Source organism: Gobio gobio (genome assembly GCF_949357685.1).
Source record: "Gobio gobio genome assembly, chromosome: 17".
NCBI lineage: Eukaryota > Metazoa > Chordata > Actinopteri > Cypriniformes > Gobionidae > Gobio > Gobio gobio.
Window position 1 is genome coordinate 14,189,906 of NC_137110.1, and position 21,246 is coordinate 14,211,151.

The 21,246-nt window shown below is 37.1% G+C and overlaps 3 protein-coding genes across 3 annotated transcripts; 2 read left to right on the forward strand and 1 right to left on the reverse strand.

Moving 5' to 3' along the window:
* The first annotated feature begins 539 nt into the window (after positions 1-539).
* kbtbd12 (kelch repeat and BTB (POZ) domain containing 12) lies at positions 540-9,089 on the forward strand. The gene is made up of 6 exons (XM_079840442.1): positions 540-699; positions 965-2,133; positions 3,438-3,708; positions 3,900-4,050; positions 4,171-4,368; positions 4,952-9,089. Exons 2-6 carry the CDS (start codon positions 1,052-1,054, stop codon positions 5,119-5,121), a joined length of 1,872 nt encoding a protein of 623 aa, XP_079696568.1. The 5' UTR covers positions 540-699; positions 965-1,051; the 3' UTR covers positions 5,122-9,089.
* Positions 5,969-12,297, reverse strand: ccdc36 (coiled-coil domain containing 36; the record flags this gene model as incomplete). The annotated part of the gene is made up of 7 exons (XM_079840449.1): positions 5,969-6,976; positions 7,083-7,180; positions 9,100-9,190; positions 9,640-9,688; positions 11,601-11,752; positions 11,966-12,122; positions 12,242-12,297. The coding sequence occupies 7 exons, from the start codon at positions 12,295-12,297 to the stop codon at positions 5,969-5,971; spliced, it is 1,611 nt and encodes a 536-aa protein (XP_079696575.1).
* A 2,676-nt stretch (positions 12,298-14,973) lies between these two features.
* On the forward strand, positions 14,974-19,336 carry cUnh1orf159 (chromosome Un C1orf159 homolog). Its single transcript, XM_079840860.1, has 8 exons — positions 14,974-15,058; positions 15,731-15,815; positions 16,009-16,095; positions 16,308-16,349; positions 16,806-16,940; positions 17,139-17,164; positions 17,300-17,330; positions 17,534-19,336. Exons 2-8 carry the CDS (start codon positions 15,776-15,778, stop codon positions 17,644-17,646), a joined length of 474 nt encoding a protein of 157 aa, XP_079696986.1. The 5' UTR covers positions 14,974-15,058; positions 15,731-15,775; the 3' UTR covers positions 17,647-19,336.
* Positions 19,337-21,246: the final 1,910 nt, after the last annotated feature.

The window sequence follows — 21,246 nt, forward strand, 5'->3', positions numbered from 1 at the left end:
ATGTCAAAAAGTATGGCACATTGCAGAGTTTCAAAAGCAAACCTAAAATGATATTATTTAAAATTAATGTTATTTTATTTAGTGTATAGCGTTTAACATTGTTTAATGTTAAGAATCAAACTAGTTCTAGATTTGCTTCATCAAAAACTTGATAACATGAATAAATACCCGGGGTAATCCATACCCGTGTTTAACGTATAAATACCTATAATTGCATCAAAAGTAACTTGTTAAGAAGCTGCATTAAAGAACAAATGCTTACACATAGATTGTGTGGTCTCTTTAAGAGCATGATCGGGTGAAATTTGACCTCAACTCTCATGTACTAAGGGCCTTTCCCGAGATTATATATGAGATATATATGAGAGAAATACTAACACATAAGCATTGGAAAGTCACTAAGTAAAGTGACGATAACATTTTTTTTTTTTTAAACTTCTACACAAGCTGTAATATTATGTAATGTTTAGTGATCAAGAAAGCTTGCTGAATATTTTTTCCTTCAGTAGTTTGACAAATCATGGGCTATATTTAGCGCTGTTGCTTAGTGGGAATGGCCATGGAAGGTTGAGTACACAGAGCATGCTCACTCTCCCAGTGTTTACTGTCAGACACAAGGCAGCAAGCGTGTATGTGTCGAGTGTGGGTAATGGACGAATTGTTGCCTGAAGGCAGACACCACAGGAAGCCAGAGATCTGGTACGATTCATTGATGCATGCGATAATATAATGCAATAGACTTAGCTTGTTGCCAATACTGTGACTGTTACAACAATAACTGTCTTTCTGTTGACATGTCGGAGCATTGACCTGTTTAGCACTGACCCTTAGAGCAAAATAAAAGTATTGGTACATCAAAATGAACTTTCTTTAAAGTTCTGTGGATTACTGAGGGTGCACTAGCATGTCGCAGCAAGTTGTCATTAAGCTGCTTTTGCTAAAAAAAATGGTTTTATCTCTTCAGATATCCTTTTAAGGACCCCCAGGATGTATTTAGGCTAAGGCTTACGCTTCTCTAAGTTTAAAGCATCAAGCCTAAAAAAATAAAAAAATGGATCTGAGAGCCAAGCATGGTTTGACGCTGTTGGAACAGCTAAACCGAATGCGGGATGCTGAGCAGCTAACAGATGTGGTTCTAATCGCTGAGGGTGTTAGCTTCCCATGCCACCGTGCGGTGCTTTCTGCCTTCAGTCCCTACTTCCGCGTAATGTTCACCTGTGGTCTGCGCGAGTGTACCAACCGTCAAGTGGTTCTAAGAGACATGCCAGCCCAAAGCCTGGCCCTTCTGCTAGAATACATGTACAGCTCCAATCTTCCACTCACTGCAGCCAATGTGCAGGGCATCTCTGTTGCTGCTTTTCTTCTACAAATGGATGATGTGTTCAGTCGTTGTCAGATCTACATGACTGACCACATGGATGCTTCCAATTGCCTGGGAATCTATTACTATGCCCGGGATCTAGGGGCAGAGGAGTTGGCAGACCAGGCTCAGCGCTATCTGCGGCAGCACTTCACTGAAGTGTGCCTTGGGGAAGAAGTGCTGGAGTTGGAAGCTCACCAGTTAGGGATGTTATTGGGCTCAGATGACCTTAATATTTCACGGGAAGAGAGCATTTTGGATGTGGTGATGCGCTGGGTGAAGTACAGTCCAGGGGGTGAAGGGTCAGCCGAAGAGAACCGGGCCAGGCACCTCCCAGAGCTCCTAAAGAAGGTACGTCTTCCACTGGTGGGTGTGGATTACTTGAAGGGGACGAAGAAAAGAAACACGGCACTGCTAGCCGATGCCGACTGTCTTCGGATAATGGAAGAGGCCATTGAAACGGCAAGCTTGGATTCAGATGCTCCACCCCGCCGACTGAAGCTGCGCTATGGTATGGAGACCACGGACCTCCTGCTCTGCATTGGTAATGATGGAGGAGGGATACGCTCACGTTATGGAAGCTACACAGAGCGCAGCTTTTGTTATGCTCCCAACACCGGCAGGACTCTTTTTATCACCTCCCCACGATATGGTGATGCGCTTGGATATGTCTATGCTGGGGTGGTAACTGAGAGGAATGAAATTGTCGTGGCAGGAGAGCTGGGAGCCAGAAGGATGGCACGACAGAAAGAGAGAAACGTCGAGATATTCATGTGAGGCTTCTGCAGGAGAAATTGACAGTAACACTCCATGTTTTCAACATTAAATATATAAAGCACAGAGGTGGACAGTAACGAAGTACATTTACTTGAGTATCTGTACTTTACTGAAGTATTATTTTTTAGGGACACTTTTACTTTAACCTCACTACTTTTGAAAGACAAATATCGTACTTTTTACTCCACAACATTTCTATCAAGGTCCTCGAAGTCGAAAGTCGTTTCTGTAGCAGCTTTGCAAGTCAGTGGATGATTTTTTCTTCTTTAAAAGGTTTTACTTTTCTTTTCTTTTTTGCAGACAGCCTATAAGTAATCACTTTTGTAGGGTCATATGAAGTTTCCCAACATTTTTGGAACACTGATCAGTTTATAGCAAAATGGAAGAAGACTGTTCCTCTGTGCAGTGTGTGCACCCATGGCCATACTTAGAAAGTATGTTTCAGTTTTCTGAAAAGATTAAAGATTAGTTTTGTTGGCATACACTTGATGAATGTCTCATAAAATGTTCAAAAATGTAAATGGGAGAAAGAGAAGCATAGACATATGGATGAATCTGAAAAAGCACGATGAAAGAGCTCAGTTTAGTCTGGTTTCTGTGCCTCTCAGATGAGCATGAGTACTGAATAGAGCTTTCTTTTGCGTTGTTTTTGCATTTAAACAGACCAATACACACAAAATATCAAAATTGTCATTTTGGAAAGTTCACGTAAACAAAGTTGATTATGTCTAAAGTGAACGTAAACAGTTGGGGGAATATCGGATGTTTATCAGTGTATAGGATTTGTGCATTCTGCCTTAAAGTGACAGCAGCTTTGTAAAGAGATTTGTAAGTTGTATACAAGTATTTAAATTAGTTCAAGGTAGTCGTATGCTAGCATGTTGGATTGAGCGTCATTGACTGGCTTAAACCACCATGATGGCATAGCGTGCATTCATACAATAATGCAACAACAATATAATAATGCATTGACATAAAAAAGGACATTTACTTTTGATACTTAAGTACTTTTAAAAACAAGTACTACTTCTGTACTTTTACTTAAGTAAAAATCGTTTTTTACAACTTTCACTTGTAACGGAGTAATATTTGACCAGTAGTAGGCCTACTTTTACTTTCACTCGAGTAATGGAGTTGTGTACTTTGTCCACCTCTGATAAAGCAAAACCTTAAACTAATCTGTTCATTAGAGCAACTCAAATTAAAATGAGAGAAAAAAATATCACATTATTACAGACCGTAAAACATACAGTTCAAGAATGTAATATTTTCCTATTCCTTGTTGTACCTGTTTTTCCAGGTACAACAAGGAAGCCCAAGGATCCTGGAAACACTTGAGCTCAGCAGAGTACCGTGACTCTTATGCATTGAGCTCTTTGGGAGACAACCTTTATCTGATTGGAGGTCAGATGAAGCTGAAGAACCAGTACCTCATCACTAACAGTGTTGAGCGCTGGTCTCTACAGGGTGGGCCATGGCGAAGCGCTGCCCCTCTGCCCATGCCCCTTGCCTATCACAGTGTGGTTCGGATGAAGGGCCGCCTGTATGTGCTTGGGGGACGGACTCCACAGGTAATATACCAAAATAGTGGTAATTTGACATCTTTATATTGCAGAAGAGTCATGAGAATGGAGACTGGATGGTGCAAACACAATAAATCACTATACCAAGGGGGACCAGGTGGGGGAACACAGCAACTGTGTATTTATTGCCTTCTCTCTTTCCCTCTCGCACCTGTTCTGCCACGTCTCACTAAATGCAGTCATACCGCACAGATGACGAGCCTGACCGTATGAGTAATCGCCTTCTTGAATATGACCCCGAGAACAACAAGTGGAGTGAACTCGGTCCTATGAAATATTCAAAATATCGTTGCAGCGCAGTTGCAGTCAATGGGGAAATATATGTACTGGGTGAGAATGTTGAGGATGTGCAATATAACTTATTTTATTTAAAAGTAAATCTGGGCATCACCCATGCATTACAAAGATTATACTGTACTGTAAAATGAGCTTCAATGTCCCCTCCTGCAGGTGGTATTGGTTGTGAAGGTGTGGATCGCGGCCAGTCACGTCACTGCCTTAATGTAGTAGAGATCTACAACCCTGATGGCGATTTCTGGAGGGAAGGTCCTCCTTTACCATGGTCTCTCCTATCACTTCGCAGCAATGCATCAAATGCTGGTGTTGTTGATGGAAAACTTTATGTCTGTGGATACTACAAAGGAGCAGGTAAATATTTAAATATACTGTAATATCATATCACTTAGGCAAATTTACACAGCTGATCAGCTGCTCCGTGCCTGCTCATAATTCTGTGTAAAGACGCAATACAGCATAATAGACTAATTTAAATTATGCTAGCTCTGACCCACCTCAGCCCCTAGAACAGGGGTAGGGAACGTTGATCCTGGAGAGCCACTGCCCTGCAGAGTTTAGCTCCAACCCTGAAAAAAACCCTCACCTGCCTGTAACTTTAGTAATCCTGAAGACCTTGATTAGCTTCAGATGTGTTTGATTAGGGTTGGATCTAAACTCTGCAGGACAGTGGCTCTCCAGGATCAACGTTCCCTACCCCTGCCCTAGAATAACAATATGCAGTTAAATTGTTGTGTAAATGTATTTATGCCACCCCTGAGCAACATTACAGTATGTGTAAAGACACCTAATCGCCACGTCAGAAATACTTCTGTGCCACGGCAGCTTTGCTGTAAATTTGGTATTTAGTTAAGCATTGAACTTGCAGTTAAATTCATGTATACCTCTTTGACCATTCAAAATAGACAACATTCTAAGTACTCCACTTTTTCCCAAGATCGTCACGATACCATCACTAAAGACATCCTGCAGCTGGATCCCTGGGAAAATGTATGGACTGTGGTGGCAAAGCAGGCTCTGATGCACGACAGCTACGATGTATGTTTGGTGGCAAATCTGAACCCTCGTGGACTCATGCCCCCTCCTGCTGACTTGGTAGAGGAATGACAACATCTCTCCAAAAATGATTTCTCATGAAAAATTATGCAATTGATATTCACATGACAGAAGAGGAACTGCCAGGAAACTGTAGATATAGGGAGTAGGGCTTTCATAAATAGATATAAGTTCATATATTTTGATTCATAATTCTGCAAGTGCTTTAGTGATTTTGTTGTTGACATTTTTGGATTTCAAATATTACCAATTGAGGTATAGCATGTATTAAGATACAGTATGTCTCAAAGAATATGAGAAACTCACATAATTTACAGCTCAAATGAAGTAACACTCAGAGAAACTGTTAACATATGTTTTACTTCAATATCATAGTAAAAAAAAATAGCATGGAGTTGCACAATACAGTATATGTACTGTAATAAACATTTATCTGTCAAACTTAACAACAGCTAAATCTGTCATATTCCAACTGCGAACAAAATTGAATATATTGGAAAACTATTTTGTACCAGTTGATGTTACACTGAGGCTATCTAAAATATTTGCAAGGCCAAAACAAATTATTCACAAACTTCTGGAATGTGATTTGCGCAAAAGAATATGAAATGTCTGAATTACAGAATGTGCTTGAATGTTATTGCTTTAGAGTCATATGGCACAAGAAAAATAGAACAATACTTTAGTCTTTATAATATCCATATGTGCCAAAGAATCAACAAGGAACAGCAACAGAAAAAACAGATAATGTTTAGCAAGAAATTCTTATAGATTGTGCATGTTCTTCACAGGCAATTTCAAGTTCTTACAAAAAAAACCCTAAACAGAAGATACTCTAAATCATTTCTCAAATCCAAGTGTAATCAGCACCCGCCACGGTATGGAAGTATTCTGCATTTTACTCTGAGTCATTAGTAAAGTCAAAGAGCTGCCACAGGCCACCTTCTCCTACTATGACACTAGCTTTAGGTTCAGGCACCACAGTTTCCCACGCAGCCATCTTGTATTCCACCATCATTTGGGAACTCTCTGTGTCCTCAGACCACAAACTGAAGGGGTTTAGTGGTTGTTCAGCTACACACCTACTGACTGGTGCTACAGTGGCTTGCTGCTGTAGTTTTAAGGGATTCTCTGGAACAGATTTGTTGTTCATTTGCCAGTTGTCACAAAGAGAAGACAAAGGTACTCTGTCTTTTTGTTCACACTGAAGGTTTTCATTCAGCAGGCTGTCCTTTGAAAACTTTGCTGCTCCTTTTTTTCTCACTGGTTGTCTTTGTGGAAGAACCAAGGCTCTCTTTTTCCCCCTATAATTCAGGGCTTTTTGGCGCCTCCTAGGTGCTTTCAGTGGTGGCATCGAATCAGTGCCCAATCTTTTCAATGGATTTTCAGGCACCAGGTGTCCATCTACATACTGTTTTCCACACTCCTCTATGGATGCAGTGGCTTGAGCATCCACAAGTGGGCTTGTAGGTCTGGTCTCGCCTAACTGTGCGCACCATAATCTCTGCGAAGCATCAGGGGAAACCTCTGTGACAGCTGTCTGCTGTCTTTGTACAGGTAGAGCGTGTCCATCTCTGTTTTGTGTGGTAAGTGGCCACTGGTTCTGTTCTACTGCTTTTCCTGAATAAATGGCAGGCCTGTTGCACATCGTCTTGCTCTCTTGGTGTTTCTCAGTTGATATGACACAGAACCTGTCTAACAGACCAGGTGATGTCTGGACCTCACTGTCAATCATTCTGGCAGAGTTAGGTCCTGCTATTGGCTTGTGAATAGAAATCAAAGTGCTAAGCTGAGACAGAATATTTCCCAGCATGCCCTGCTCCTTGTTCTGCTCTACTTTTAGATGTTCCAGATCCTGTTGGAGGTTAAGCATGTTTGAGCTCAACTCTTTTGCCGCCAGACTGCTCTGTTTAAATGGAAAATGAATGTGACTTTATTACCAATGCCAATATAGAGTATGTTAAGGAGTACGTTATCCATTGTCTAGGACAAGTTATATGTGCGGTCCTTACCTTGGCTTCCCTGTCTGCCATCTCTACTTGTGTTTGGCTCTGCAGAGTCTCAAATTGACATGTTATACCCTCTTTCACACTGTTTAAATAACCTTCAACTGCAATGGACAACAGAACGTCATTGGCTATAAAGGAATAACATCTACTACATTTCAAATATTTTAAAAAATATGAATCTGCAATTTAAAGCTACACTATGTAACTTTTGGCCCTCCAGTGGTTGAAAAACAAAACTGCATGCATTTTGCAGTTCTCATCAACTCCAAAAAGCCAAGCCAATGTTTGATTTTCATTTTATTCCGAGCTCTGTTGTGTTCCCTTTTTGCCTTTTTGCAAAGAAACTTTGCTCTTTTAGGCATTTTTTTTAAACGGGTGATTTCGCTGAGGTTTTAGATTAAGCATGCTCCATGTCAACCTTTCTGGCTCATTGTGAACTTGTGACAACTAACCTATGCCTAGGCCTGTTGCGATAACAAATTTTGCTGGACGATAAATTAGCCAAGAAATTATTGCAATAAACGATAATATTGTTGTTCTGAGACCATTTTCATCTAAAATAATGATAATGGCATAATAATGCAGGTACACCTTTTCAAAGATCAATAAACTTTTATTTCTAAAGACTATTTAACACTGAAAACGGAAAACATTTCAAATATCCACAATAAATGAACAAAACAACCAAAAACAATAAAAGCAATGGACTCTCAGTCTGTTAACAAAAAATGCACTTGAATAAATACCAAAAACAATAAATAAAATGGATGAAAACTGCAACGGATGATTGTGTTTTAGGTGCATATTAGGGGTGGCACGGTTCACAAAACCCACGGTTCGTATCATGGTTTTAGGGTCACGGTTTTCGGTTCTGTACGGTTTTTGTAGTTGTTTTTTTCTTTTAATCGTTAACACTCCAGAAATGTACTTCAGCATATGATATTTAGCTTAATTATCCACAATTTAGGATACAGTATTAAAAAAATTGTTATATCATGTAATCAAGCACAAATTGATTTTGACTTGACTTTAAGCACATTACTGGGACCATCTCTGAGGAAAGCTAGGTGAGATTTTGATACAGCAAGAGAGAAGACATTGATGACATGCTTTTCATTTATTTGGCAAAAAAAGGAGAATATGTATTGCTATCTCTACAGGAACTTATGTGCCTTTTTAGCACAAAGATTGAACTTGAAGCACACAAAGATTAAGCTAAAGAACTAACTTGGATTTATCAAACTGCCAACTTCAGTGCAGCTTTAAGCCTTGTTTAAACTCGACGGTCCGCTCAAGCACGAGGGTGGGCGCAGCAAAAATAACGTCAACGCGCAGCGGGCAGTAATGCATGTTGAGTGCGCAAGACCCCATTTTGCTTGGCGGTGTGCATGTCAAATTTTGTAACTTTGCACGCGGCTCTGCAACCGAAGAAGCACGAGTTCCAGGCGAATCTGGCCGAGCAAGACGTCTCATCACCTGCACCCAGTCTGCGCGTTAAGTATAAACACCTGCCCAAATGGATTAGGCGTGTGCAGTCACAGAGAGAGAGAGTGAGAGAGAGAGAGAGAGAGAGAGAGAGAGAGAGAGAGAGAGAGAGAGAGAGAGAGAGAGAGAGACGAGGAAAACAAACAAGCATGCCAATGGAATTATCGTGGCCGGAAAAATGATAAAGCTCATTTTTTTTATCATGCGATTCATTTATTTATTGACTATCGCGACAGGCCTACCTATGCCACTCCCACACCATAAAGTAGCCGGAGCAACTTTTCTCTTTTTACGGATAAACGCATGGGCGAGTGATGTATGTAAGCAATTTCCTGACAAAAACAGGCTTTGGAAGAAGGATTGATGATGTATTGACTCTTCATTTTTTGTTCATTTTGAACCAAAAAAAGTTACATAGTGTACTTTTAAACCTCATATGATAAATAATTATCTTTAATGGTAGTGTTAACTGTGGAATGCTTTGGTCGTCAGCATGGACTAACTGAATAAACAAAACTTACAAACAAGAACGTACTTGTTTTTGAAAAATGATCCATTTTCTCCACTAAAACTTTTCTGGTATTGCCATGACTTCCATCAATGCAATTTAATAAAGTCTCTCTGGTCTAAAAGGGAAGAAGTCAAAGTCAAAGTCAAGTAATATTGAAACCGTGAATATGTGCAGTGGAAATATTAGAAATGTGTTTGCACAGTATCTACGCCTCAAAGGTATAGTTCTCCCAAAAATGAAAATTGTATCATCATTTACTCATCCTCAAGTTGTTCCAAACCTGTATGAGTTTCTTTGTTCAGCTGAACACAAAATAAGATATTTTGAAGAATGTTTGTAACCAAGCAGATAAAGCAACCATTCACTACCATAGTATTTTTTCCCCCTACTATGGTAGTAAATGGTTGCTCTATCTCCTTGGTTACAAACATTCTTTAAAATATCTTATTTTGTGTTCAGCAGAACAAAGAAACTCATACAGGTTTGGAACAACATGAGGGTCAGTAAATGATCATGATGAATTTTCATTTTTGGGTGAACTATCCCTTTAAGTACAATACTTACATTTCCCAGAGATTCCTGCAATTGTAGAATTCCATTAGTGAGAATTTCCCTAAAAAGTGAAGAAAAAAATTAGATAACACCATGTCAGGACAGAACTAGGTGTAGAAGACATTCTTCTTTCAGACAAATACAATCAGAGTTATATTTAAAAATGTCCTGGCTAATCCAAGCTTTATAATAGCAGTAAATGATAGCCCAAAATTTGAAGCCCAAAAGAGTGCATCCATCTATTATAAAAGTATACCACACGGCTCCGGGGGGTTCATAAAGTCCTTCTGAAGCGAATCGATGAGTTTTTGTAAGAAAAATATCCATATGTAACACATTATAAAGTAAAATATCTAGCTTCTGCCAGACTGCCTTTCATATTCAATTTACGAAAAAAGCATAACTGGCATGATGTATGACTTTGGACGTAGCGTAAGCATTTTGAACCGTGAGAGGCATTACACTTTCTTCATAAGCTGAATATGGAAGGTGGTCTGCGGAAGCTAGATATTTTACTAGAGTTGAGCCGGATACTCGGCTGAAACGAGTATCCGGTACGGATAAAGCACTTTTGCCGAGTACGAGTATTATACGAGTAAAACGAGTCAATATCTGTGCTCGGATTGAATAAAAATCCTCATTGGGTAGCAGACTGTGTCTGCGTCCTGTTATAGGCGAGTCACAGCGCCCCTCCCCTACACATACAGATTTGCTGTGTCCCGCTCTGCTCACTCACACACACACACACACACACACACACACACACACACACACACACACACACACACACACACACAGAACAGCTCTCTTTCTCTCTCTCAGTCACTCAGGTTTGCGGGTCTTTTCCGTTAACGTTTAGGGTTTCTTCAGCTTCAGGTTTGTTTTTTTATTTCGGTTTGTTTGTAGTACTTACTTATTAACCAGTAGAGTTCTGGTAAAAGTGGGGTTTGTTCAGACGTGGTGCTTGGTAGAATGCGACTCGCGTTGCGTCTCTGACGGAGATTTTTTTTTTTCTTTTTTTAACCGTCTGCTGGCTCGAACCAGTTTTTTGACTTCACGCAAAAAATAAAAGTAGTGGTATAAAAACTATATTACAAATTAATTAGCTACACACACACACACTCACTCTCTCCCCCTCTCTCTGCCGGTCATCAGAGGGTTTTTTTTTTTAACCGTCTGCTGGCTCTAACCAATTTTTTGACTTCACGCACTGAGTGTCTGACACTTTCTTGCTGTATTTCATAAAAAATAAAGGAATTAGGGGTATAAAACTATAATATTACAAATTAATTAGCTACACACACATACTCTCTCTCTCTTCGTTTGTTATCGTGATCAAAACCATTGATCTGAAGCTCAATGCTGATGCTGTCATGTAAATAGTTTTCTAATCAGCAATAAATATAACAATTTCTGATCAACCCATATCAATTGCATGATTAAAAATAATATACCGGTTAAAGCCCCACCCATTTCAAGACAACTGGACCACTTCTGGGTTAAATCCCACCCACTTCCGGGTTAGGCCCCGCCCAGTCCGAGTACAGATACAGATACAGATAATTCATATGGTTAACAGATACAGATACAGATACAGATACAGATAATGCTGTACTCGCTCATCCCTATATTTTACTTTATAAAGTTTTAAATATGGAATGGATATGGATTCACTTCAGAAGGCCTTTATTAACCTCCTGGAGCCGTATGGATTACTTTTATAATGAATGGATGCACTTTTTTGGGATTCAACTTTTGGACTGCCATTCTAAAGCCTGGATTAGCCAGGACATTTTTAAAACAAGTCTGATTGTATTCGTCTGAAAGAAGAATGTCATATAGACCTAGGATGGCTGAGTAAATTATGGGATCATTTTTATTTTTGGATGAACTATCCCTTTAACAGACATCAGTACAATTAGAATAGTTTTTTAATATATATATTGAGCAGGAATCAAGGATAGAAAAATTACCTTTCATATTTTTCTTTGGCTTTTTGCTTCTCCTCCTCAAATCTGTCAAACATTCCAACAGATTTGCCACCAGTGAAGTTTAGGATTTTGCCATCACCGCCAAACAAAAACGGCTTAGAACTATAACTGCTGGACACCGTCATGTCCTTCATCTGCAGAGGATTTAGACAATTTGGTATTAATATGAAACTTTAAATATTTATAGACTTCTATTTCACAACAACATGGCACATTAATTGTCATTATGAAAGGTTTGTGGAACAAGAAAAAAACCCAATCAAGAATATGTTCATCATATTATACAAATGAAACATGGCATGTTCTATAGTCCAAACAAATACATAGTTTATGCCTGAGATATTTACCTCCTGTGAGGTATGCTGAGAACCTCTGCTCTGTCCACTCATCTCCTGAGTAAACCCTTGTGAATTGTCAGGCCACATTTGAGAGCCCAACAGAAACTGAGAGTCAGTCAGGCTGGAGTAGTCACTGGTTCCCGGACCCTTGCCGAGTTTTATCCCTCTATAACAAACAAGAGTTCTGAATAAACATCAATATAAACACGAGATTTTAATGCGCTCTTTCAAGGTAAATGACAGTAAGTTAGCTGACAAATCCACTAGTACAGAATTTAGACATACCCTGAAGTTGCGGGGATGTTCAACATCTCCTTAATATTCCAGACATTGGGCTTCATATCCAGGCTTTGGATGTCTAAAAATGTGTTAAAAATATTCTAGAATTTATCTGAGAGAACGGCAAGCGTCATACATGTTCACGGCTGCCGTCATCGAAGCTGGGTGTCTTCATGACAAATTAGCGAGAAAACAACTGTTTAGTTTAGTTCATTTTAAAGAAATTAGACTCACCAGCAAATGACTTTGATAAGCAGTAATGATTCTGAGGCAACATAAATAATTTCTGGCGGTCTTTGATGCTGACCGTTACGGTTTAATCAAGCTGTGCCGTGTAACGTTACTGCGGCAGTTTTCCCGGGCTACAGAATTCAAACATGCAGCCAGTAAACATGTAGGCCAGGCCTACACTACATCCCCGTATTCATTGCCACTTAGCCAGGCTGATTCAAAGACTTTATATAAAAGGGACTTTGCCTGATTGCAATCGCTAGGTGGCACTATTTAAATACTTATAATGTGTTATATTCTTATAATTACTAATAATAATTCATATTATTAAAATGTGAATAAAATGTCACATTTTAATGAGAGAGCGAGAGAGATGTCACAAAGCACTGATTCTGATTCTTGAAATAAGGGACAAAACTTGTTTATATGTCAAAAGATAAAAACTTACACTAAATTATTAAAAATTTGTCTTTTTGTAGACAAAAGTCTCAGATAGTGAACCATGTAAGGGAACAGGCTTATTTCTAAATAATTTTTCAAAAACATAATATTTACTTCATAACTCCGTCAGACACACAAAAAAGCATGCTAATTTAATTTAACCTATCCAAAAACAGTATAAGTCTTCAGTTATGTAACATTGGTATTCAGTAAAGGAGCTAAGTCATAAAATACATTCTCTATTTTTTTGTTTTGTTTTTGACACTATTATGAACAACCCAGTTCCTAAATTCCTTAATTCTCCTCCCTTTTTATATTAAACATATATCACCAATGTTCTCAGGTAATTATGACATAACATGTCGTTCCGTTGATGTTTTAACATTTTTACACAATAAATTGAAAAAACAACAACAAGACAGTTCTTTCAAAATGAACAAAAACCTTCACCTGACAGTGTTATATACTGATAGAGTTGACAAATACTGACATGTTTACCAAGGTCCAGCTGGGGTCAAATATATATGTAAATAGAGTCATGGAACAGCATGAGAAGAATTCCCCATATGCAAAAAACATATTAAATCAGATTATACAAACTGTCAATATCAACCATCAGACATAAAACCTGACAGAATTGACAAAATTGAATTTTTTTCCCACCACGTGTTGTACAGGGGAGCAATTTAGTTTTTTTCCCTCAGTTGTAGCTGCCTTAAAAAACATAAATGGCAATATTTATCCCACAACTATTTACAAACTATTACACTGCGATGACAGAGTTGAAATGTTAAAGCTGTGACGCAGAGACTTCAATATTGTTTGCTTCTAAATATATATTAATTCCAGGACTATGTGTCCTACTATGAGATCCACAATGAGCAGGAAATAGTAAATGCTAAATGCTCCTCAGAGTTAAAGCTGCCCATGACACTGCCTGATTAATAAAATAAAAAATAAATCGCCAAGTGAGGTTTTAATGGAAAATATAATTCAAGATTTACTGTATTGTATTGTTTGATATCTTTTAAGACCTCCGCATTTTAATAAAACTGTATGTTTTTTTATTTGTTGCATTTTTAAATACTTTGTTTGGCAGTTTTACATTGTGACCTCATGCTGAGGACAGGTTAAATTACATGTTTCCAATTAGTATAGTGTGCTTTTAAAATAAATTATTTAAAAGTATAATAAGCAATGAATGTCCTGAGTATACACATTTCTTTTAGATGTAACTTTTTAAGTAACCTAGGCTATTTTTATTTTGTTGATATTCTTTCTTTTTAACATAAATAGGGCTTTTGTGTTTAGGACATGTTTTGTCCCATATCAAGTATCAGTGAAAGATAAATGGCTGATATTATGTTTTTAAGGGTTTTTGTCATGTCATCGTAGTATGTAGACATTTTGCAAACATATATTCAGTTATTTAAGAATCACAATCACAATTCGCACTGTAGTTTAATTTGCACTCTTGTTTATTACATTACGTGCTTGTATTAGCATGATGACATACAATGTCTTTGTCGGGTCATGTAAAACTGCTGGTTATGCCTGCAACATTTAAAAACATAATGCAAAAATAGTGAAATAATATGGAAACTCCCACCCATCAAATCCCACTAGGGTTACTAATCAAGCTAAACATTCACACTGTGGTTCACCCAGACCCATGTGGTTCACCATGTTGTGAGCATGGTTGCGAGCTAAAAAAAAAATCCCCTGTATCCTAGCAACCAAAATTTTGAAGACCTGTGTCTTCATAATAAAAGCCACAAAGCTTAGAAAATGTAAAGCAACTCAAATTCTGACGTTACATTTCACATATGTTCTTATTAATTTCATAATTCAAATACACTGATAGATCAGAAAATCGTATTAATTCCCTAACGGGACATACGGTAAAACCTCTAATATTACGGCATTGACTTTTGATCTGTTTCATTCATTGGTATTTTTGTTTACTAAATGGTATTCAACATCACAACATGAAAATAAATTATTTATAAAAAAAGTTCTAATAATGGTGATCTAATAAAAGCGAATCTAAAAATAGTGAAAGACTTGTATTTTGGCAGTGCAGTTTATTAGTCAGGAAGTAAACTCCCGCTGTCAACAGATTTCTGACATATTAAAACTTGTGTTTCACAGGTAAGTTCACGTGCGTATTATCACAGAAATCGGTCTCATGTCGTCGGTAAACGAAACAGCCAATGCTGTTTTATTCGCGTGTTTTGTATAATGTCATCCCAGTTATCTACACAACAACCGATTAGCTTGTTTAGTAAATATAACGTTACTGTTGAAGAACTTGTTTGGTGGGGTAGCTTGTGTGTGTGTCATACTGCAAACTGTCTTTAAAACTGGTGCTAAAAGGTCTTTAGAGAATATACACCTACCGACCAAATATGACATTTGAATCACCAGTGTAGAATTAAGACGGCTCGTGAGATGACGAGTTGTGCCAATGGAAAGACTTGATGGCTCAATCTATATAAATGTATAAAATGACATGTTGAACAAAAAACGGATTAACGTTTCCTCCAATTGTGGCATTTTAGAACATAAACATAATGGGCTTCAGATCCACATTGACTCCATCTAACCCCCAGGAGTAATCCCATCATGAGTAGTCTACTACATAATCAGTGCTGCTCTTTTTGTGTTAGAAATTCCAGAGACCAAGGTATCACTTGTCTTTTCTCTTCAGGAATCTTTGGAATAATTTCAATCAACTTTCAGTATGTGAGAGCCGTAACTACTGGAATGACAGTAACCAATGTATTCACATGTTCTAAAAATTCCACTCTTGATCTGTTTCAGGCTCTGCTAGAAAACTCCAATGACTGTTGTGAAAGAATAAAGAGAATGAATGAAACCTGTGCAAATATTTCACTCTGTGATCCTGGTATGTTTCAATAAATTTTTTTTAAATGTCAGTTCTCCAATAACATTAAAACAGAGATGGAAAGGAAAGTTCCCTGTTAATACAGCCAATTTTCTATGCATACTTCGTGTGAAATTTGTTCTGTGGAACTTTATATGTTATTGTTACATTTCAGTACAATTGATATTGATAGTGCCTTTGAATCTTCTTCTAGGGCTTCTTCAAGTTCAGGAGAACAGTACAACCTTGTGTGTGTCCTGTGACTCAGCAGAGCAGGGGAATTCAACTTCATTTAACAATAGTAAGTGCCATGCCATAAACATTAAACAACAACTGTATAGTCTAGACTAGAAGATTGTTTCTTCATGCATCATGCTTCATTGAAATGTTTAAGCTCCCATTTTTTTTGCCTCTTGGAGTTATTTATTTACCCACTTGTGCTCTTTATTTATTATATTATTGTTTATCTTTATTATTTACTTCATTATTGTATTTTTTATACTCTCCCTCTAGCAAGGATTAGTCACTTTCCAGAAACATTTATCAACATGATTGGTAAGCTACCATTGTTTAGTAATAGTTATGTGAACAGCTCACAAAAAACATGCTTTAAAACCTAATTTATTTTTGTATATGAAATGCAGACAAAAATATATATATCATTGCCAAGAATTAAGAATTCATTCTCTTGTTTTAGTAAATCATGGCCACAATTTACTCATTTGTTTTAAGTTAACTGTGCCACAATTTAATAATTGGTTCTCTCGTTTGACTAAATCGGGGCCACGTTGTACTAATTCGTTCCATCGTTTTGATTTAACTAATAAGGGAACAAATTATTATATTATGCATGTGATTTACTTTAAACGTGTGAACGAATTAGTGAAACGCGCTGACGTATTAGGAAGTCGTGGGAACGATTTGTTAATTCGTGGCCATGATATACATACTTTTCCCCTGCATGTCATATGCGGGGCTCACTATAATTTAATCTTTTGTATGTTATGGCAGGTGGTCCAGGTGTAGCGGCTTCTGTCCTTCTAGGAACTCTACTGATCAGCCTGGGCCTCATCCTCTCGGTTGCATCTTTCTTTTACCTTAAGCGTTCTAACCGCCTCCCTGGTGTCTTCTACAGGCGAAATAAGGGTATAAAAAGTCATAAATGTGTACATCAGTTTACTATGCTTTTTTTTGACAAAGGATCTGATTTGTTAGTAACAGCTTCTTTTATGTTTGTATTAAGTTTCATATTTTGGTTGACCTTGTTTACCCAACTGTGTTGAATATTTTATTTATTTAAATATTATTATTATGTTTGTAAATTGTGTAATTTTCCTTTATCAGCTTTTATATTCCAACCAAGTGAGACGGTAAGATAATCCACTTAAAACCCATTTGTTTTTGTCTAAAAAAAAATAGAAAGACAAACACTGCTTTGTCTTTTAAATCTTACTGTAGCTTAAAAATGGATACCGAACTACTAACTTGTTCATTTTTCTTCCAAGGCTGTCATGATTCCTGAAGCTACATCTTCAGGTATGGGACATTTTAATCTCTATTTTGAATTTAATTCTAAAGAAGTTGTGTATCCTAGTTCTAACTGTGCTAAATTTCAATGGCAAAACATCTATCGGGAATATCTGATTAATAACAACTTGTTGAAAAGGCAGTATGCTCTGTTTAGTAAATAGAATGAATGTGAGCCTTTTTTTCTTACTCATTTTCTTAATTGTCTGCAGTTCGCAAGCCAAGATATGTCAGGAGAGAGAGGCCTTCAGCAACATCAGCATCATCATCATCCAACAGTGCTACTGTGGCAACAGGGGCAGTAACCAAGGTATACAATGTGTGACCAGCCTCTAAGGGCTATCAGTGAGCCCCCTTTTAAGACATGGATCTGTCCGATAGCACAGAATTGTTAACTTTTTTTTGGTGAAACTTTCCTTAGTTATGTAGGCTACACGAGGAAGTGCCATATCTTGATGTAGGCTTTTATCCTGGGAAACCCCCCCCCCCCCTTTTTTTTTTTAGATCTTTTCAATGAAGCCAGATATTTATTTCTATTTATATATTTTTCACACTGTTGTTTTGTTCTTTCTTTAAGAGACCAGGTGTTGCACTACTAAAATATGTTTGATTTGTTAAGCTATGATTCAGTCGAGTAGGTTGTTTTCTCAATGAATTTTGTACTGTTTATATTTATTACCAGTATTTTTGTGTGATATTGTACTTTTGAATCTTGTGACATTGTAACTAGGCTCCAAAACAAGACTTCCGCAGTTAGTCATACTTGCACAGAACCAACTCCTCAAACCTCATTAAATATATATATATGTAGACATTAGAATATTTACAATTTGGTTAAAACCAATTTAGTGTTTGCCTCCTGCACATTCAAATATTATATTTTCTATTAATCCTTTACAGTCTCAACAAATTCCATTAGCACTTATTGATGCCATTTACTGTACATTTGCTGGAAAATACCCTGTGTGAGCATTAAATACTATTGGCATGGGTTTCCATGTTAACAGCATATTCATGTTATACTAACAAGTGTGCATGAAATGTCCAACTGTTAACAATAGCACATTCCTCACAATATTCAACATAAAGGATTCTGGCTTGCACCAAAGAAGTTTAGATAAGTAATGATACATTCAAATCTGCTAGGCCTTAAAGTTGCAAATATATCAAAATTAATATGGCTAAACTATTGCCAAACATGGAGTTATCTAAAGCATTGAGTTCCCATTTATTCCTTCTTTCCACTGTAAAAGAGAAAGTGCCATTAAGTGAATGTGCTAATCAATGAAGTCACCATTTTTGATTTTGTACATTTTATACAAAATTAGAATGTAAAAGTATGAAAGAACTTCTATATTATCTGGTAAATTAAATAAAAAAGCTTGATATTATAGTGTCATAAAGAGAGTGATGCACTGGTATTTGTATGAAAAGGCTGGAGTCAGTTACTTTTTTTTCTCTTTTCTTTTTTTAACTTTTTTTTGTAAATGTTTATTGCAAATAGTGGCCTTTTAATAAGCCATATCATCCCCTATATGCCTATATTTATGTTTTTCTATGTTGTTTTTAGTTCTTTCATTTGTACTAATGGTTTTGTTTATTTAAAGGATTTTGTCTGATTTTGCTACATCTTTTGTACTTTATTTTAGGAAGGGGTATTTGAACATTTGTTTTGTAAAATAAATAAAAAATCAGTGCGCTGTATTAAGCAAAAGTAAGGAATGTTACTTAAGGTGAAGGTAAATGATGTGCTTTCATGGGGATACATCAGCGATACTGACTAGAATATAACCACTTGCATTCAACTTATTCCTCATGTCATTTTATTGGCTGTTGTGCAGCAACTGGAAAGCATGTCAGTTGATTTTGTAAATTAATTATGTTTCGATTGATGCTGTTGATGAATTTATTTTGTATGTTTATGTCCTAATGGAGTGAGTATTGATCACAAAATGAATCATATTTGATGAAGATTTCAGTGTTTACAGAAATAAAAGATATTTTGATTTAAGAGGAAAAAAATCATTTATTTGTTTTTTAACTTTATATCAGCATGACAGAATATGATTTAATAGTTCTTTCAAAGAGCAACCGTGCACAAAATAAACAATCCAGGTGGCAGCTGGTGTTAATCATCAAAGAGTCATTTGCCAAATAGAACTTCTGGGAAGATGTAGCGTAAGGTTGGGAGTGGTGGTTATAAATCTTTTTTTTTGTAGAATTTGAATTGCTGGCAAATACTATCATTGTGTTATCATCTTTAGAATAGTTATTCAAATGGTAGAATATTAGGTTGGACTTGTTTCAAAAGCAATTCCGGATCATCAAACTTAACTACTATTGTGATATGAAAACCACTCATCTGAACGTGACCAGTTAGCAGTTTACATTTGCCTTGGGTAAACAGATGGGGGGTGGGGGGGAGGGACTTTGATCCCATTTAACTATAATATTATAAGAACTTCCTTATAAATACAACACTAGATCAAAATAGAGCAAGTACCACGTAGCTATCTTTCTATTAGCTCAATCCACTGTGATGTTTGTCATGTCTCACTATTTGATACAATTGCATACACATTTCTAAGGGATTATTTAAAGCATTCGACATAACAATAGTTGGCACACTACACTGTAAAATATACACAACAGGTACTGTACACACCCTCGGTGAGACTTGTGAAAACACATGACTGTTGTTGCACGTTAACGTATCCAGTTATTTTTCCTCATACCTGGCTGCTTATCTCCAAGTGAGACGGAAAGTTATTCTGAAATATATTCGATCATTTAACAGTCATGTGACTTTGAAAATGGTTTGAATTTACATCCAATTTCTTTATTGTTATGGTTTTGTTACGCACATGTAATGTCTTATCAGTAACCATAAGCGTTGTTTTTGTGGAACCAGATGAATGATGACAGTAAAGCTTTAAAATTTGTGTTAAACCTTAGTCACTTACTATGCCTTGTCATTCTTACGTTAACTAAGGTATTCAATGACGGTGTGAAATCTAATCCTATCGGAAAACCTGTTCCTACTTCCCTCTCTTTGTCATCCCTCCTGCTTTTCCATAATGTGCACAGCGTATACGTGCATCACTTGGTGTGTGTGGCTGGCGGGCGGGAGGGGGGGGGGGGGGGTGTTTGGTGGTTAGAGAGAGAGAGAGAACAAGGTAATGATTTATGGTTTAACTCACTTGAGTCACAGCTCAGAAGTATAATTCAAACTTCTGAAGAGCAGGTGAGCAGTTATACTTTACAGGAAGACCAAGAAAGACCGGTCTGGAGAAACACAGGCATTGAGAGACTTGTTTTGGGACTTTTCAGCCATATTTGAATCTGTCTAGAAGAAGAAGAAAGCATCAACAAGAGAATAACACTGTCTTCCACTTTTAAGGTAATACTTTTCAACAGTTGGGTTTTTGTTGGGTCATTGGGTTAACCATGTGTTTGCTCAGTCAGCTCACCCAACATTTTAAATCCAACAGCCAATTTAACATTAATGTTAGCATTTTGGGCACATTTAAGCTTTATGTGATTTTAGTACACTCGTTAAATCAATATGTAAAACAAGTGAGTCATGATGAACAGGTATATGTGATGCTGATTAAAGTGTACAATTATATGCATGATTATAGTCCTTGTTTTTAGACATTTGCATGTTTTGTCTCAGCATCATCTTTATCATATACAGGATACAGCACTGCAATAATGATGTTCATTTGTTATATGCTATGTCAGATAGTTTACCATGTAACCATTTGGGATTATAAACTCAAAAAGGATTTTGCTCTTTTCCTATTCATTCAAACACATAGCATAAAAAGCAAAACTCTTACAGGGGTCATGAACTGGCTTTTAAAAAAAAAAAAGTATACTGTTGTCTGAGGTCAACTTATGATGTTTGTGTGGTTTTTACATT

Coding starts and splice junctions, on each gene's coding strand:
- kbtbd12 (XM_079840442.1), top strand. CDS start 1,052: ATGGATCTGAGAGCCAAGCATGGTTTGACGCTGTTGGAACAGCTAAAC. Junction 3,709..3,899: donor TTGGGGGACGGACTCCACAG/GTAATATACCAA, acceptor CACTAAATGCAG/TCATACCGCACAGATGACGA. Junction 4,369..4,951: donor TGGATACTACAAAGGAGCAG/GTAAATATTTAA, acceptor CTTTTTCCCAAG/ATCGTCACGATACCATCACT.
- cUnh1orf159 (XM_079840860.1), top strand. CDS start 15,776: ATGAATGAAACCTGTGCAAATATTTCACTCTGTGATCCTG. Junction 16,350..16,805: donor AACATTTATCAACATGATTG/GTAAGCTACCAT, acceptor ATGTTATGGCAG/GTGGTCCAGGTGTAGCGGCT. Junction 16,941..17,138: donor CTTCTACAGGCGAAATAAGG/GTATAAAAAGTC, acceptor TTCCTTTATCAG/CTTTTATATTCCAACCAAGT.